Consider the following 18,081-nt stretch of genomic DNA (forward strand, 5'->3'; position numbering starts at 1 on the left):
GTTCGCAAATCTGACCTCTCAGATGGTCCAAAGTGGCCGTCCGCCATCACTCCAGCCGCTATGTCCGGTGGCAGCAGTGTCCCTCAGGTATTCCAAGGGGGCCGGCAGGGAGGCGTGCGGCAGGGTTGGGTGCACGGCTATCCCCTCGGCAGGCCCAGGCGGAGTATGCCGTTTATATCGGAAGTGCCATCCGGATCTAGGCACAGCGCTCCGGCTCGCCCCTCGCTGCTACGCCCTCAGAGGGGGCGAGACTCACCTCCGCTTGCCTCCGGTGGTCTGTCCGCTGGTCGCCCGCCCTTCAGGCCGTACTCTGTGTCTTCGAGGCCTAGCCGCCTCGTGGATAGCCGCGGCCTCACGTAGGTCAGCGTCCAGTGCTCCGCAGCAGCCCTCTGTGGTGCCTTCTCCCGGGGGAAGTTCACAGCGCCGTATCTTAGGCTCCGGACCTCGGTTCTTCGCCAAACTTGGACAGGCACTGCAGCATAGGTAGGTCCGCCCTCGGTGTGAATTTCAGGCGTCCACCCCCAGGCTAAGCAGGTAAATGCAGGATGTTTCTGGCCAGGCAGCCAGAGCCTCACAGAAGTGCGGCCATTAGCTTGTGCGCCCTCTAGCGCCCTGATTAACACCAATACTTAAACAAAAGGCCACAGCAGCTGGGGAAACTAGCGGAACCGAAGGCAAAAGGGGCACAAAAACAAGAAAAAAAACGAGTGGCACAAAGGGCAGAATGGCACAAAAAACAAGTAGGACAGAGGGCAGAAAGGCACAAAAAACGAGTAGGACAGTGAGTAGAAAGCCACAAAAACGAGTGGAACAGAGGGCTAAAAGGCACGAAAAACGAGTGGAACAGAGGGCTAAAAGGCACGAAAAACAAGTGGAACAGAGGGCTAAAAGGCACAAAAAACGATTGGAACAGGGCAGAAGGGCACAAAAAGCGAGTGGAATAGAGGGCAGAAAGGCACAAAAAACGAGGGGAAAACAAAGTGTAACAGGGCAGAAAAGCACAAAATACGAGTGGAACAGAGGGCAGAAAGGCACAACAAACGAGTGGAACAGAGGGCAGAAGGGTACAAAAAACGAGGGGAAAACGTAGTGGAAAGAGGGCAGAAAGGCACAAAAAACGAGTGGAACAGCAGGCAAAAGGGGCACAAAAACGAGTGGCACAGAGGGAAGACTGGCACAAAAAACTAATGGCACAGAGGCAAAAGACAGAAATGTAGAGGCAGCTAACAGAAGGCAGAACGGACAGAGAGGCACGGTGGCAGCGAGGGGAACAGAAGGGAAAACTGGGCAGAGACACGGGCAGCGAGGGGTAAAGAAAGAAAGACCGGGCAGAGAGAGCACGGGGACAGCGAGGGGAACAGAGGGAAGAAAAAGGGGCACGGACCACGTACAGGCAGCGGGGAAGACAGACAACAGCAGTCAGACACAACAATGAAAATACAGGCAATACAATACATTTGCAAACTGCCCTTAAGACCCTTATTGTGGCTCTGTATTCGTGAAAATGCACTATCTTTTCACTTTTTAAAGTAAACGTTTTGAGTTCCATTTGGCGCCGCAAACACGCACGGTTTGGTTCCTGGCGTACGTAGCCATGGTTGCAGCGCACAGAGACCCTCCACTGCCGCACACAGAGGAAAAAAATAGAGGGAACATTGGTTGTGACGTAGATGAACGGATGGAAGTAGCCATGCCTGTTTTTGGGCTGCATGGCTATGCCTTAATAATGACTTCTTTTCTATGCCTATCTAAGGGCAATGTGAATTGTACCTATAAAAGGGCATGAATCGGGAAAATGCATACGGAATCTAAATTGCCACACAACAGTGATATGTCCAGTCTTTGGGTGTATACTCAGAATTTTTTGTTTCAGATCCGGTTTATCAAGCAGATCACTGAAAACATGCTTTTTAGGTGACTTTGGTGTCTTTGTGTTTCGGCTCCGAATGTTTCGGTGCCGATTGTTTATTTGCCAGAGTTTTCGGATCTGAAGTTTATTTCGGTGCAGACGGAGGGTGTTCGGTGCCAGACTTTTTCTTTGGCTCCTAAGATTTTGGCTCAGTGCCCGATTTGGCATGGGGCTTTTCGGAGTCGGAAGGGTTTTTCCTAGGCTTTCGTGCCGAGCCTGAAGGCGGAGCTCTGGAAGCTTGTTCTCGGCGCCCACCGGGGCCAGAAGTCACGGGTTGGTCGGATGCCTTTTTCTTCGATGGAAGTGGAAGGTGGGGCGAAGTAGGGACTGTACTCATGGTACGTTGTCCATGCGGGATGTCTTCATCTTCGTCGGAGCGGTGTTCGGAAATTAAGATGGCTTTCTGATAGACATCGGCTCTGATGGGCTCGCTGCCTTCCTTCTCGTCCGATTGAGGTCCGAAAAGGTCCGGAATGGAGCCTGTTTTTTGTCTTTGCATGTCGTGTCGTCAGGCCCGACAATCGCAAAGAGTCGTTTTGGAGTGGAAAGCTAGGCCCGCGTCGCAGTAGTCTTCTCTATGGTCGGGTGACAAACACTAGTTGTACACCTTGTGTAAGTCGGTGCGTGGGTATTTCACGTGGCACAGAGGACAGAACTTAAAAGGAGTTCGTTCCATCGACTGAGTCGAACCAGGAGCTCGGCCTGACGGCCTACCACGAGCTCTCCGATCAAAATGGTCTTTAGGAGTAACGGTCCGCGAATAAAGGGGAACCCGATCAGAAACAATGCTGTTGAGTGTGAAGAGATACATGCCGAGAAGACCGAAGGATCGAAATCGAACCGGAGCGCAGTGAGTTACATCCGAACCCGATAGCAGAAAAAAACAATCTGAAGATGGAGTTGATGGCCATGCGCACTATCACCTAAGGGAGGAGTCACCTACCTCGTGATTAGGGAAAGCTTCTTCCAGAAAAACAAAGTGCAAACATACGGACCCAACACTAGATGGCGATCTTATGCAAAGCATGTGATCTACAGCTCAAATGTCTCAAAGCCAATGTTACGAGTTTTAGTTCCAAAACTGTTCTGTCAAACTGCTGTTTTGTATGGGAAGAAAGTAACTATGCTTTACACTGATAAGTGTCCCATTTACCTGTAAGTGACAAAGTCTAGGGTGTGAAATCTAGGCATATCACCCAGAGTAGTTGATGTAATCCAAAAGTAGTGAGAAAGTAATCCAAAGTAATTAATGTGAAATTTAAACTGCTTTTTGAACTAATACAAACCTGTAAATAATGCAAATCCATTCCCAATTGCACTTCTTGAAATGTTCTATAATACAAAATATATTTTACCTACCTCTAGCAAGTCCTGTTTGGTTCTAGAAATAAAATACAAGTATACCTTTTTTATACTTACCCAATTGGTTTGGATTCAGTCTCTGAGTGTGTGCCTTCAGTCCTGATTGAGTGAATGCAATAAATGAATAAGACACCCTTTGGTTAAGCCTACCTGCTCACCCACAGTACCACAAAGAGAGCAGTTAGTGCTTACCTAATTTAGCCTCTGCTATACTTCTGGGGACTCCCTGGACTCTGTGCACACTATACCTAACTTTGTTATAGAATATACAAAGCCAGCCTCCAACAGGAGGTGGCTATACCTTTCACTACAACAAGTTAACGTATGACTTTCCATATCACATCAACATCGCTTTTTCACCCCAAATCATGTATGTGAGAGGCTGCTGTTATCATTCAGGAAACCTACTTAAATATGTAAGGTGCTGCGTCATTTTGCAAGATGGCGCTTTTATTTCAAAACATTGGTATTTTCAATTGTGTACAAAATGTATGAGTGAGAGGATAATGCTTGACAATTAAAGAGTTCAATGCATGCAGATTTGCTTCAACCACCTTTGCTCTTCAGTGAGCATCTAGCATCCATGTACAATTAAATCTCTCTTGGTCATGTATGCTCTGATATGGGTCTTAAATCTTCACTTTGAAAGTAACTGTCCTTTAGTGTGAGAAACATCAATGATTTTACAATTACTTATGCACCGATTCAGTAACCCTTAGTCTTCCCCCAAAAATACATTTAATATATAAAAAAACACTCCTCTAAAATGCTAAAACAATGAACTTGAAAAATACTTTGTACACATAAGTGAGTCTTCGGTCACTAATTGGCATTAGACCCGTGAAAGGTGATGCACCATATAATAGTTACATTTTAGTCGTCTAAAGAAAGGCACAACAGACTAAGAATTTTCTTCAGAAAAAAATAAATGCAGAATCCTGATTTTACATTGGTTTAGATTAACTGACATTTGTAAAGTTGCATTAAAACTCAGTAAATATAATCACATAAAAACACTGCAGAAAGAAATTCACCAGAAAAATAAATGTATTTAACGCATACAAATATGTCTTTTTTCACATATATGCAGACAACGTCAGAAGAGAAACTATCAGACCTTGGGACAAGGCACTGCAGCTTCGGTTCAAAAATTAGGACATAAAGGGGGGATAATAGAGTATTATAAATTTGTGGTATGCATTTTTAGATGTTATGCTCTATCTTCTGATGTTTTGCATTTCAATGAGTAATTAGTTACAATATTCATTATCAGTACAAACAAATTACAAATTCAAATGGAAGTACCATATTTTGGAGAAGGATCAACCAGAGAAGAACCAGATTGCAAACTGTGCTGTGTGTTCCGATTACACATACCCATCCAGTTATTTTTTAAATGAAATAGTAAGCATAATGGTTAATCACAACCACAGTAAAACAAGATGAATTTGGTTTTCACTTCTTAAATAAGTTATTACACTAAATATTTACAGTTCAATATTGCCCGCTATTAAAGCTAGGAAAAAAAAACTACTCTTGCTTACCTTCTGAAATACTGACAATGCAAGTGTATGGCATATCTAGAACTTCTGCACTTTTTACATTCAATTTATAAGATAAGGTTTCCTTGTCCTGCTTGTGCTGGTGTTGTGAGGATAGATAGTCTAAGAATATGATCAAAAGCCTGCCTTAAAAATATTTTGAAGAAACAAAAATATTTTTGGGTAGATTTAACTATTATTAATATTGTGGACAACATAAAATCACCATCTATAAAACAAATTTTTTCAGGGACCAAAGTTGAGCATGAAAAAATATATATACAGCCAGTTTCTGTATTATGATTCCCGTCACAACATGTAGTAAATTGTTTTTAATTGAAACAAATTGTTCACATTACAATCAGGTGATTTTTCTTCTACTTGTTTTGAAGTAAATTGAGTCTCCTTTCTAAATGAATAATACTTTCTTGTAAAGATAAAAAATATTGTGAGCAGTTATTCATAGAAAGTATGTTTGAATTAAATCAGAATTGTCAATATTACTAAACAGTCTTTCTGCTCACTTCTCTTAAATCTATTTCTATTAGTACAATAAACAGGATTAGTTGTATCCAACTTTACATAACAAACAAGAGGATCATAAACAATACTGGTGCAGTAAGATCATTCATTGACCATTTTAGAACACATACTGGGATTATGTAATTAATTCAAGAGCACTTATTGTACATCTTAGTCCATGAAATAAAATAATTGCTTGCCTCTGAACAAAAGAAAAGAGAAAAAAATACTTTTCTTAAAGTAATACCTTCTTTAATTTTACTGAAATGGATCGCCAAGAATTAATTGTACCGATGTATACTAAATAATGGCATTAAAACCCCCTATATTCATTTTTCCTATATTCTACTGATGAGTTATATATACCCCAGATGTGTGACTTAGTTCAGGAGTACTGAAGTAGAATTTTTTGCTTTTTGTACTCACTGAATTCATATTTTGCTGGCAGGAAATTTTACCTGTCCTACACAGAATGTCAAAAACCGATAACAAACAATCACAGTGATCTTTACAAAAGTCTTCCAAAAACATAATTTTGTGTTCATATCAACACATTTCTATACTTGCTAGTAAAAATTTAAAAAATAATTAAAAACTACCATTGAATCATATTTAAGGTAACACATTTTTAAGGTCAAAATAAATATTATTTCCATTAATTTGAATGCTTGAAAGTTACTGGACACTAGGCATATTTTCAAAACTTCTGTAACCATTTGTTTACAGTGTACTTGTAAAAAAATATATGTATTATACATATCAATGAAGATGTTGACAAAGGGCAGAGTTAGCTGAATACAGAATGTATATTATCAGACACAAAAAGGCAAGCCGTGTTTAATTACATTTATGGATGCTAGTGACTTACATCCTGAAGTAGGTGAGTAATATATACAATAAAAGATTTTGGCCTGCCACCTAAAAGCCAGGGAAATGAACCAGTAAAAGATACAACTTTCAATTCCATTTGTGTAAATGTTCCTCTGAAGTATTCCAGCAAAGCACCAATGCATTTAAAAATGTATAATAAAACTACCCACAATTACTTTCGACTGTAATCATTTCATTGTATTGAAGAAGTTGAGCTCAGTTATAATTCCACAAAACAAAATCCATCATGTTTTGCAAATTTCAATAATTTAATCTACTGAAGAAGTCCCTCTCAAACTTTCAGATTGTTCTTTGTGTGCGCACATGACAGGTGGGTCATCAAAAGAACTTTTTAGCTGCTGCTTCTTGTTGACTCCTAAAGAAAACAATAGAATAGATGAAAATACAGAACTAACTGTAACTATTAATATACTGTTCAGCTTTCCAGATGACATCTTCATGAAACTGCTCGCCACCAACTGGGCTTATCTTTAATATGATAGATAAGTCATTACAGATTGGTTCTTACAGTTAATGAAACATCAAAGTTGTTTTAACATTTTCCAGTTCTATTTACATAAAATTTATCAGAACTGTCAACAAGGGAACAGCAGTTCACATTTCTAAATCCAACTTAGTCATTCATCCTTCTGAAGCTGACCAAAGTAAATTACTAAGCACTAACTATATTAGACAAGCACCTATGCTAGTGCAATTCAGTTTGTCATGTGCATTAGCTCACTGAAGAAAGAAAACAACGCTATATTATTTAAACTCTCTCAATGTTTATAAACAGCAATTCAACTTCAGTGACAACAACTTTATGACCCGTATATAGCATACATGGTTCTTCTGCTCACAGTTCCTAAGCAGGTATGCTCTCAGTATAAGGGTTTGAAGGGGATGCAACGCACCAGACATTACTATGAAAGTGTTGATAATGGTTGTTGCTCTTTTATAGGTTACACACTACAGACAGAGTGAGCATATGGCACAGAGAAGAACAATGTTACCATTTGCTAAGTATGGGAAGGATGGTCAGACTATATACACAATTTGTTTACAGAAGTGAACTATGACGTGTGAAAATATTTTATAGCAAAAGTGTGAGTTAATGTATGACCTATAATAATTACACCTAAAATAGTTATAGACATTCTCATCGTTAGTAGCATCTGAAATGGGCACTAAGTCAATAACTCTATTGGTTAATCGGTGTATGCATTTTGCAAAAATTGTTGACTGCCCGATTACTTACCAGGCTGTCTGCTGGGGTGCTACATACACACACTCCTGGGATATGGCCAACAAGATTTCCCAGTCAGGAATTCAGAATGCGTTTGCACAAACAATCCATGATGGGTAGGACTTGGCAAAGTACGTACTGAGAGCCAGTTTTGGCAAAGTAGACTGCATGACCCACAACACTGGTACCAAAATGGTGATCCAACAACATGTCTGGATGCACTCCACTGAATGAGCAGGCAACCCAGCTTCACGCTTTTGGACAAAAGGTTGATTCTGTGTTGGAGCACTTCAAAGACAGCAATGCTAAGACCCAATCCTAGGGCTACCTATGAGCAGCCCGTTAATTCCACCAACAATATAAAAGGTTTAGATGATACTTGGGAGGGGTGAGGGAGGGGGCCGCCCTTTCCTGACACCAAAAGACATAGTGGTCGCATTCTGGATCATGCTCCTATGCATCCGGCCCCCATACACTCTGACAATAAAGAGGCTTTGTGTAGCTGTGCCCTAACCACCTCTCCCCACCCCCCATGTGCTCCAGCAACTGTTCCAAAGTCTCTGTCGGTCCAGCAGTCAATCAGCTTTTGGCATGATGATGGGGACAAACGTTTCCCACCATTTGATGAAAACATTTTATCAGGACCAACAAGAGGCCAGTGAGCTGGACAATTACCCTGACACAGGACTGGTTTTCCCAATGTCCCTTCGACAGAAGTCTGTTTCATTCGTCCAGGTTTATTAGGCAGGCAGATAAAGTCTTACAAGTGCAGTTGCCTTCTGCTCATGTAAAAGCCAACATCCTAACAGAAGTGTTACCATCTGAACTTCTACTGCCTTTCAACGCGGCCCGACTGACAACCTCATGGACTCATGGACTCTTGGGCTAAACGCTGCCAAGTTAACTCCAATTCTTTTCCTACTAAAAGAGAGATAAAAAGAACTGAGTCATTTGGGAACAGGGTCTTTTCTACAGCTAGTCTTGCCCTCAGGTCAGTCAACACCTGCTGTTTGCTGGGATATACTCCGCAGCATTATGCACTCATTCAATGAGTTCTTATCTGCAGTCCCAGAAGAATTTCGAGCCGAACTAGCACAGACCATCAAGATGGCCAAGATGCAGTCAAGTACAGGAAACCTAGACATTACAGACTGTTCAGTGAGAACAGTCGATACTAGCGTGGTACTGGGGCGCCATGAGTGGGTGAGATCCACAGGCTTTTAGAGTGAAATTCAGATGTCACCCAAGGATAAGCCTTCTGACCGGTCTTGTCAGGGCCAAGGCTTAATTTTAATTAAGTTTGAGTACTCGGAGTAATTTTGGTAATTCCGTGTTACTCTTTGACATGGAATAACCAATAATAACACAAATACTACTGCTCGTGGGATTGAGTAATGGGGGCGGGGGGGAAACAATCCTACTGTGAGAGCACATTAAGCGACAAAGAATGACCGCTTGTGCTCACTAGTCATGGTTGACTGCATTTAACACTATTTCTTAGTGCAAAATGCATCCTTGGGTCCATTTTAGGCACAAGGGTGCATTTTGTGCAAAGAAAATAGTGATAAATGTCGGGACTAAGCTGGGGGGAAAATCCTACCCCAAGAGCACATTTAACATTATTTCTTGCACCTATTTTCAACACAACGGGGGGATTTTGTGCTGAGAAAATGGTGATAAATGCTGGGAGTGATAATCCTACCTGAAGAGCACATATTTAGCGGGCACAAATGAATGCTCGATATTCGTGTTCTGTTGCATTTAGTGATATTTCTGCGTGCAAAATGCATTCTTGCACCCATTTTGAATAGGAGGGGAAAGTTTTGTGTTGAGAAATAGCACTAAATTCAGAATTATGCGTGGTCTCGCAGAATTTTTATGTAATTCAGCATGATTACGCTTCACTGAATTACGTTACCCTAGTCTCAACTTCTTTGCAAGAATGACGGCCCTGCCCTCGAGTGCTTCAAAAGAGTACAGCCACTGTGCGCTCCCTCTGTCTTTCCACTCCCATATCCTCAACAATTTCACCCCAATTTAGGCCTCACTAGGGGTTTCACCTTTAGACAGCATCAAGGTCTACCCTCCTCCCATGACACCCAACACAGGAACCCTTCAGTCCTTTCGGGGTCAGGATAGAAGACCTGGCAGGTAGTCTCTTAGGCCAGCAGGGACAGCAAACTTTCCTATCCCCAGCCACTCTAGCAGCACCCTCCAAGCTGCTTTTTGTTTCCTCTTGAAGTATTATAAAATTTGTTGGCTGGAATGTTTGAATTAATCACTGGAAATTGATCAGGGCTACTTTCAAGTCCATAATTATTATGCCCACCATACCACCTCAGTTTGGACCCAGCAATGTGCAAAATAATCTTGACCCTGCTCCAATGAGAACAGTTGAACCCGAACTGATAGGACACGTTCTCTCTGAATCAGAACACAAGCAACATAAGATTGACTTCATCCTTGTCAGGGCTCAACAGTCCGTTATAGCTTGCTCACTGTGCCACTGGAACTAAGCGATACCAGGCTGATGAGCCGTAACAAGGGCAAAACTAGTCATGGATTGCTTGCGTTCCAGTTTAGGGTGGACCTAGTCTGGCAAGTCAGGCTGGACTGTTTTCACTGGAGCAGGGTCAAGACTGATTTGCATATGGCTGGGTCCAAACTAAGGTTGCATGGTGGGTAAAAACGATGGATTGGAATGCAGCTCCAAATGATTTTCAATGGCCGAGATTAATAAACACATTCCATCCATTACCTTGTTTAAGATGCCCTTAGTTTGCAGCACCAGATCACCCCATTGGAGGCTGGATCAGTCATTTTCTCCATGGGTGGCAAGCCAAAACATCTGATCTGTGGGTCCTGCAATTAGTCCAATGAGGCTATGCCTTGTCATTCTCCATTCTGTCCCGCCGCTTTTCCACCCAAATCAAAGGGTATTTCAAACGGTCCCTTGTCCATTTTGCTGATGGAATCTCAGGTTCTTTTGGTCAAAGGCGCTAAAGAGAGGGACCCTGCCTGGGAGATAACTCTGAATTACTCCCATTATTATGTTTTGCAGGAAAAGGGTTGAGGCCTTCGCCCTATTTTAGACCTTCTAACTCAATTTCTTCCAGCGGTAGGAAAAATTCAAGATGATCACTCTGGACCAGTTTCTTTCCGCCCTGGATCCAAGTGACAGGATGGTAGGATTGAACCTGCACAACACCGATTTCCGAATTTCCGTCCTGCAAAACATGCACTACCTGCGGTTTGAGGTGGTTTACGACCACTTTCAGTTTGCTGTGGTCTCTTTTAGCCTCACCAATTCTCCATGGGTGTTCACAAAGGTGATGGCAGTGGTAACAGCATACCTTCCAAGGTCAGGGGTGCTAGTCTTCTTCTATCTTGAGGACTGGCTGTTTAGACGGACTAACTATAGTCAGTCATGGACCATCTCCAGACAACAGTGAACCACTGTACATCATGTGGGATCACAAACAAAGTGCTAAAGTCACACATGTCTCCTTCACAGAGGCCATCTTTCCTCAGAGCGGTCCTGGATACATTGCCTTCCCTCCAGATCAATGAGCCCAGCAGATTTGGGCTATGATCATGATGTTTCATCCTTGGCCCTGGGTGTTCGTGACATGGGCTCTGAGCCTTCTTGGTTATTTGCCTCCTGCATCCTGTTCGTCGACCATACCAGATGCCAAATGTCGCCCTGCTGTGGGATCAGAAGTATCAATGGGTCCAGCATCAAGGGAATCTGCTTGGTTTCACTTAGGTGTTGGAGAAAACTGCACAAGATCTGCAGTTGTGGCTGCTCGGCAGCAAATGGACTAGCAGCAGACCCCTTATCCCTACTGCACGCAGAGCTAATAGTGATGACAGATGTATCACCGCTGGGCTGGGGTGGCTATCTGGGGGAGGTGGACATCAGAGGACTCCGGTCGAGATCCACCATCAAGTCAACCTACTGGATTTGAGAGCCATTCACTTGGTGTTGAAAGCCTTCGTACTATCCATAAAAGGGAGGCTGGTTCAGGTCCTCACGGACACACCACTGCCATGTGGTATTGCAACAAGCAGGGCAGATGTGGGTGTGGCTCTGTGCCAAGAGGCGTTGAGCTTCTAAACTTGGCAATCGTCAGACCATCTCCCGGATTGTACACCATTTGGCAGGATATTTAAACACTAGAGCAAACAAACTCAGCTGGCGGCGCCTAGAACATCACAAACAGCAACTAAACCCAGAGGCGGTACACGAAGAGTTTTAATAATGGGAAGAAAGCAAGCTGGTTTTATTAGCCACGACAAAGACCACACAGGCTTAACACTTTTGTGCACTGGAGTTAGCAAGAAGGCTCTCTATCGGAGAGGCAGCCGCCCCTTACAGTGGATAACAGGACTAAAATATTCCTTACTGCAACCTCTCCTGGGCCCAGTTGATGAAGATCAGGAATGATGCCAGGCCAAGGTCATCTTAGTGACTTCAAATTGGGCCAAGAGTGTGTGGTACCCAGTACTTTTGGGCATGAGCATCTGTCCCCCAATTAGGATGCAGCTAAATTCGGATCTTCAGTCTCAGCAGCAGGGTAGGGACCTGAACCCAGGCCTGCTCAACCTAGACCTCCATAAGTGGAGACTGAGCAGCGACACCTGACTGCATTCAATCTACCTTGCAAAATAAATGATGTCATACTGGTGACCAGGCAGGCGTACTTCAACAAAATCTGTTTGTGTAAATGCTTTTACAAGTTTGTGGCTTGGTTTGGCACCCATAACATGAACCAGTTGCAGGCTAAACTGTCAGATTTGTTTCAGTTTGTTTTCTACCAAGCACAGCAAGACCTTGCAGTGGGTACTCTGTGGGCCATTTTTGCCTTTTTGTGTTTACTGGACCAACCGTGTTTGTTCAAATCACCTGTTCAGATGAATTCCCTCATAGGTTTGGCCAACACTTCCTTCTAAACCATTCATAATGCCACAATGAGAGCTTAAGTTGGTCTTTTCCTTTTTTATGTGTACATCTTTTTAACCGTTACACACCCGTTTCTACATCTCTTGATGGTTTTCCTCATTGCAATCACCTCAGCACCTCATGTGACTGATCTTCAAGTTTTGCCAGGCATTACACTGAATTCCACATTCTTTACATCCAAATTGGTGCTGAGGACTAGAGCGGCCTTTCTACCAAAAGGCATGACTCCCTTTCAAGTCGGGCTGTCCATCGCTCTTCCGATGTTCTTTGGCCCACTACACTCCTCAAAAGAGGAGGAGAAACTCCATTGCTCGGACCCTAAAGGAGCACTCTGCTTTTACAGCGATCGTACAAATGACCATCAACTCTTCATAGGGTTCTCTGGGATTAAGAAAGGCAAGGCAGTGCAGAAGAAGCCTTATCCAGGTGGATAGTCCTCTGCATCAAGGTTTGCTGCACGCTGGCAAAAACACAGACACCTTAAGGATTGAGGGCCCACTCCACCAGGGCCAAAGCTGCTACCACACTGCTGGGAAGATGGGAACCGGTCCTGGATATTTGTCATGCCGCGAAGTGGGCACAGGTGCACACGTTCCTGCAGCATTGTTTCCTTGACATCCATGTCCGAAAAGAATTGCATTTTGGCCATCCGGTCCTGCAGGGCTTTATGGTCTAAGTCATTCCACAGAAACACCACCGGGGGAATGTGTTACTTTGGTATCTATTCTAAAGAAATCTGCTATTCTATTTTGGTGCATACTCTAAATGCAGATTCCTCACTGCCCTCCAGTCTCGCCTTTTCGTGGATTTGGTTCTTTTCCACCTGAAAAGGTCTCAAATTAGAGATCTGCACACTGGCACATTTAATTAGTTTTTGGGCTCTGCATCCGAGGGCGTGGACAGTGTTGAGAAAGAAACAGATATTACCACACTTGGGTGGAGTCTACACCCAGCTCAAGGTAGAGCAGAGTCAACACTTCAGTGCCGAATTATACTACTTATGGGCAGGCAAGGACTATGCAGAAAAATCTTTTGAATTCAGTCTGAAGCCAGGGGATATGATAAAAGGTGAGGGATCTGCAGTTAGAAGCATCCATCAGAACTTGGGTTTGCTATTTGCAGCCAGTCAATTCCACCAACAATACCAAAGGCTCAAAGGATACTTTTGGGGTCTTACAGATCATCAAATGCGCCTCTGCAACATATTCAGAAGCTAGTACAGCCCTCTTGTGGATGTTCAGGACGCGGAGGCAGCAGAGACAATGGCCACAATCCAGGACCGCAATCTTTCCTCCTTATGGTCCGCTGCAACTGCAGTCATATCACTCAGGTTCGCCTTTCCTCCTTCCCTGGTCATACACAGTCAGCAGGGAAAAGGATAAGGTTTAACGCCCTGGCTAGACAGCAGTAACCTCAGACAATGGCTGCGGCAGGCTGTACAACTTTGTTACGCCCTCAATTTTGTGTCTAAGCCCACTCCTGTTTTTGTTCAGACTTCACAGACCATGTCTCCATCCTGCCCAAATGATGTTTGTTCACTGTTTAGCATACTAAATTTACTAGGAGAATATTGTAGGAGCAGAAAAGGGCAGGGGGGGTTATTCATTGTACTTTTAGGTGCCATTCAATGATGGTGGGCTTCTGGGTCTTGAACACTTTCTTTCAAAAGGACAAGTTCAAGATGTTGACACGTGCCCAGATCCTTTATTTCCCAAATCCAAAGAACTGGTTGGCTTCACTGGACATGCATTACATGTACATGTCCTGCAGTCCCACAGAGGTTCCCATCAGTTCATTGTGGAGTCCAAACACTTTCAGTTTACTATCCTACACTTTGACCTCACCTTGGGGCCCCAAGCGTTTAGGAAGAGATGGTTCTGGTTGCAGCCCATTCTTGAAGGTCATGGACACGCATATTACGGTAGCTTGAAGACTGGTCGTTGAGAGCAAGCTCTTGTAGTCGGTCGTAGATCACCTGAAGAAAACCATCTCCCTTTTTTCCTCCCTTGGATTCTCTATTAGCAAACCAAAATCCCACTGGCAATGATGCAGGTTACACCCTTAATTGGAGTAATTTTAGTCACAGTGGCTTTCAAGGCCTTTATGCCCCAGCACCAAGTGCAGGACATTCATGTTATGGTGCAGGAGATTCGGGCTCACTCCTGTGTTTCAGGGTTGATAGTTAGGAGCTTCTTGGTCACTGGCACCCTACTAGTTTACCATGCTTTTGGCAAATGCAAGCTCAGCAGTGGGCTCGAAAGTTGGGTTGCCTCTCAGACAACACCTATATCTCAGACGATGCAGTCTGGGACAATTGCTATTGGCTGTTAAGAGACAGCCTGGCCTGTGACAGGCAATTCTCCCTACCCCAAAAGGGTTCTCAGAAGAGAATGATGTATGTGTGGGGCAGTTAGGTAGACCAAGGTAGAAATCAGAGCCTTTGGTCTCTGGTGAACAGAGAAGCCGTTCTGGCACCACATGAATTTGATAGGCCCTTCTTTGGTCTTCTCAGAGGGAAGGGATTGGGGTGCAGGGAAAAGAGAATGTCCTGTTGGACAACAGAAGACCATTGCGTGGTACTTTGATAAGGAGGATGGAGTAGGATTAAAGGCAATGTATTGGGAGGTGCTACAGCTTTGGTGGTGGGTCGACCTCCAAGGAATGTCTCAGACAGTCAATCATTTGGCCGGCTCGCTAAATGACAGAGTGGACAAGCTCAGGAGACATCAATCTGTCTGTCCACAAATTGAGTCTTCAACCAAATGTAGAGCAAGGAGGCTTCACCCTTGGGTAAAGCATTTTCGCACTGCCAAGAACTTGCTGTTCCACAACTATTGCAGGCTTTAGTTTCTGCCTCAGAGCTTCTAGGGAGACACATTCTTTCTACAGTGAGGTGATGATATCCTGAATGCCTTCCCACCATTGGCACTTCTGTGCAGAGTTCTGAAGAAGGCCAGGAAAGACCGAGCTCAGATGATAGCCCCGGACTGGGCTAGGAGAGCTTGGTATTCCTGCCTACTGAGCCTGAACATTGTCCCATGTTCGGTCTACCTCTTCTGGAAGGCTGGCGGTCTCATCAACAGGGCATGGTTATGCAGACGAATCTCCACAACCTACACTGCCATGCATCGAGATTGAGTAAAACCAGCCAAGGGGGGTTTGATTTGCCCACTAAAGTGGTGGACATATGCTTCCAGTTTGGTGCTCATCAACCAAATGAGTTTATTTGGATGGTTGGGTGAAGTTTGTGGCCTGGTTCAAGAGGATGAGGCTAATCCTCTTCAGGCCAAGGTGATTGGTGCTCTTCAAGCCAAAGTGGCTGATGTTCGGAAGTTTATTTTGTCACAAGCATGGCCAAGGCTCAACTGACGGCATCAATATTTTCAGCCCTTCCGGCATCTCTATATTTGCCTGACAAACAATCATTGTTTTTTTTATTGTTTTCAGCACATTACAAAAAACATACAACTCAAAAGAAAAGCACATTATTGGTTCGGTTAGGCGTTTCAACGTGAAAGATGACATTTGCATTATAACACATGTACATGCAACAGTAGAACTTTGATACACAGGAATTCTCCCACATGGGGTCCTATCATCAATACAAGCAGTATCTCAATTGATGACTAATCATTACTCTACTGACCACTGCAATATTAAGGAAACTGGTCTGTACCTTAGTTCCCAACTAATGTAACACCCAACTTTATTGACTTTCTTTTTCTATACTTCAGCCTCTGGTGAGAGTGTCGCCCCGGCAGCATTTTGTGGTTTGGTTGATGTTGCACTAGTATTTTTTAACAAGAAAGATTGATAAGGGCCCCAGTGATTCCTTGGGCAGCTTCTCGGGGTAGTATTTGGCTATACGTATCAGCTTGAGTGCTGCAATACAACATGTCTGTATGCCAGTCTGCTATTTGTGGAAGCGGGCCCCTCATCCAACGCAACGCTACCCTTCGTTTTGATAGAAGGCCAATAGCCACCAAGGGACGCCACCGAGGGACGCAGGGTCTTATTTACTCGGAGGTACCACCCAAGAAGCTCCAACTGAGGATCAGGTTCAAGGTCTGCGCTAATAATAGTTCCCAACTCCTTGAACACTTTTTTCCAGAATGCGTACACCGCTGGACACTGCCAGGCTAGGTGCCAGAATACTGCTCCTTCCTGACCACATCTATGGAAACCAGAGGACTCTGCTAGACTGTAATGGAACTGGCGTTCGGGGGAACAATATGCTCTATGTAAAAATATGAAGTGTATGAGTCTGTGTCTTCCATTAAGAGAGCAGATCGGGTGCGGAAGCAGCAGTAGGACCATGCTTCATCACTTAGGAGAGTGCCCAAGTCCAGTTGTCATTCCAGCCTCACCTTTAAGTTTTTACAGATTTACGTGTGTCCTGAAGACTATTATAGAATTTTGTGATTAACTTTGCAGGCTTTTCCGTCTTAATGAATGTAGAAAACACCCCTATACTTTGTGGCTCCAGTAAATCATCACCTATGAGGGCTTGCCATGTTTGCCGAGCCCTATAGTAATGGAATAAAACTGTGCCACTCACTTGCTTGTCCGGTACTTGTAATGACTCCCATGTCTCCAGCACACCATCTTTAAAGAAATCTCCCATTTTGTGTATACCTATAGACTTGAAGGCCTGCCCTGCTCCCCCTTCCTGGCCAAGTGGAAACCACATGCACCACTGCAGCGGCATTTCTGGTGCATATAAAAAGGGACCCACCTGCATGTGCAGTAGCGTTTGCCATGCTTGCACTGTAACAGCCACGGAATGAACGACCCGTAGTTTCCTGGTTGCCGGTTGAGTGAGAGTCTATGGTAGTGTGAGAGGGTCCACTCCATATCTTTCCAAGTACAGGAAGGGTAGATCATGCGGCCCATGTATCCAATAGTGTGCAAACATACTGCTCGCAGCCCTATAGTATTTTTCCAGGTCAGGGGTCCCCAGACCACCCAAGTCATATGGGAGGGTGAGTGAACTCCATTGTTTGCGAGATTGCTTACCACCTCACGCCAATCACATTAATTGTGAGTGCCAGCATTGAAACATGTGTTTTGGTAACGGTATGGGGATGTTCTCAAATAAAAACAGGAATCTTGGTAACATGACCATGTTCATAATGGAGACCCTCCCCATTAATGGGAGCGGAAGCTTTGTCCACTTATCTACGTCATCTATGAGCCTCGGTGTGGCCTTACCATAGTTTTTCTGCAAAACTATTGTGGAGTCCCTGTGGAATTGGATGCCTAGGTAGCGTACTGCTTCTGTGGTCCAGTACAGGAGGAACTCCATAGGAGGTTCCGCTGTGCAGGGAGTGAGGGGAAATATAATCCACTTGTCCCAATTTATACGCAACCCGAGTGACTTCGGAACTCCACGACTTCTCGTAAGATAGGTGACAGATGCACCTCAGATTCCTGTATATATAGCAACGTGTCATCTGCGTATGTTGAAATATTCAGTGTGTATTCAGGGAAACTCAGACCTCTATGAGCATGATACCCGTGAATTGCGCAAGCTAGGGGCTCAGCAATGATGGCGTACAATAGGGGCACAGGGGGCAACCCTGTCTCGTCCCCTGGGTGAAGCTGAATGGTGTAGTCACCTCATTTCCGATTCTCACTCTGGCTGTGGGTCAGGTATATAATGGATACC

At 44.1% G+C, this 18,081-nt stretch overlaps 1 protein-coding gene across 1 annotated transcript in view; it reads right to left on the bottom strand.

The window, feature by feature from the left end:
• Positions 1 to 3,703: 3,703 nt before the first annotated feature.
• The window catches only part of LMAN1 (lectin, mannose binding 1), a 304,017-nt gene continuing 289,639 nt past the window's right edge, over positions 3,704 to 18,081 (bottom strand). The window contains exon 13 of the mRNA XM_086960488.1: positions 3,704 to 6,580. Within this exon, the coding sequence (XP_086816614.1) occupies positions 6,544 to 6,580 (37 nt within the window). The 3' untranslated portion in view covers positions 3,704 to 6,543. The remainder of the gene's footprint in view (positions 6,581 to 18,081) is intronic.

Source organism: Lissotriton vulgaris, chromosome 3_1, assembly GCF_964263255.1.
Source record: "Lissotriton vulgaris chromosome 3_1, aLisVul1.2, whole genome shotgun sequence".
NCBI lineage: Eukaryota > Metazoa > Chordata > Amphibia > Caudata > Salamandridae > Lissotriton > Lissotriton vulgaris.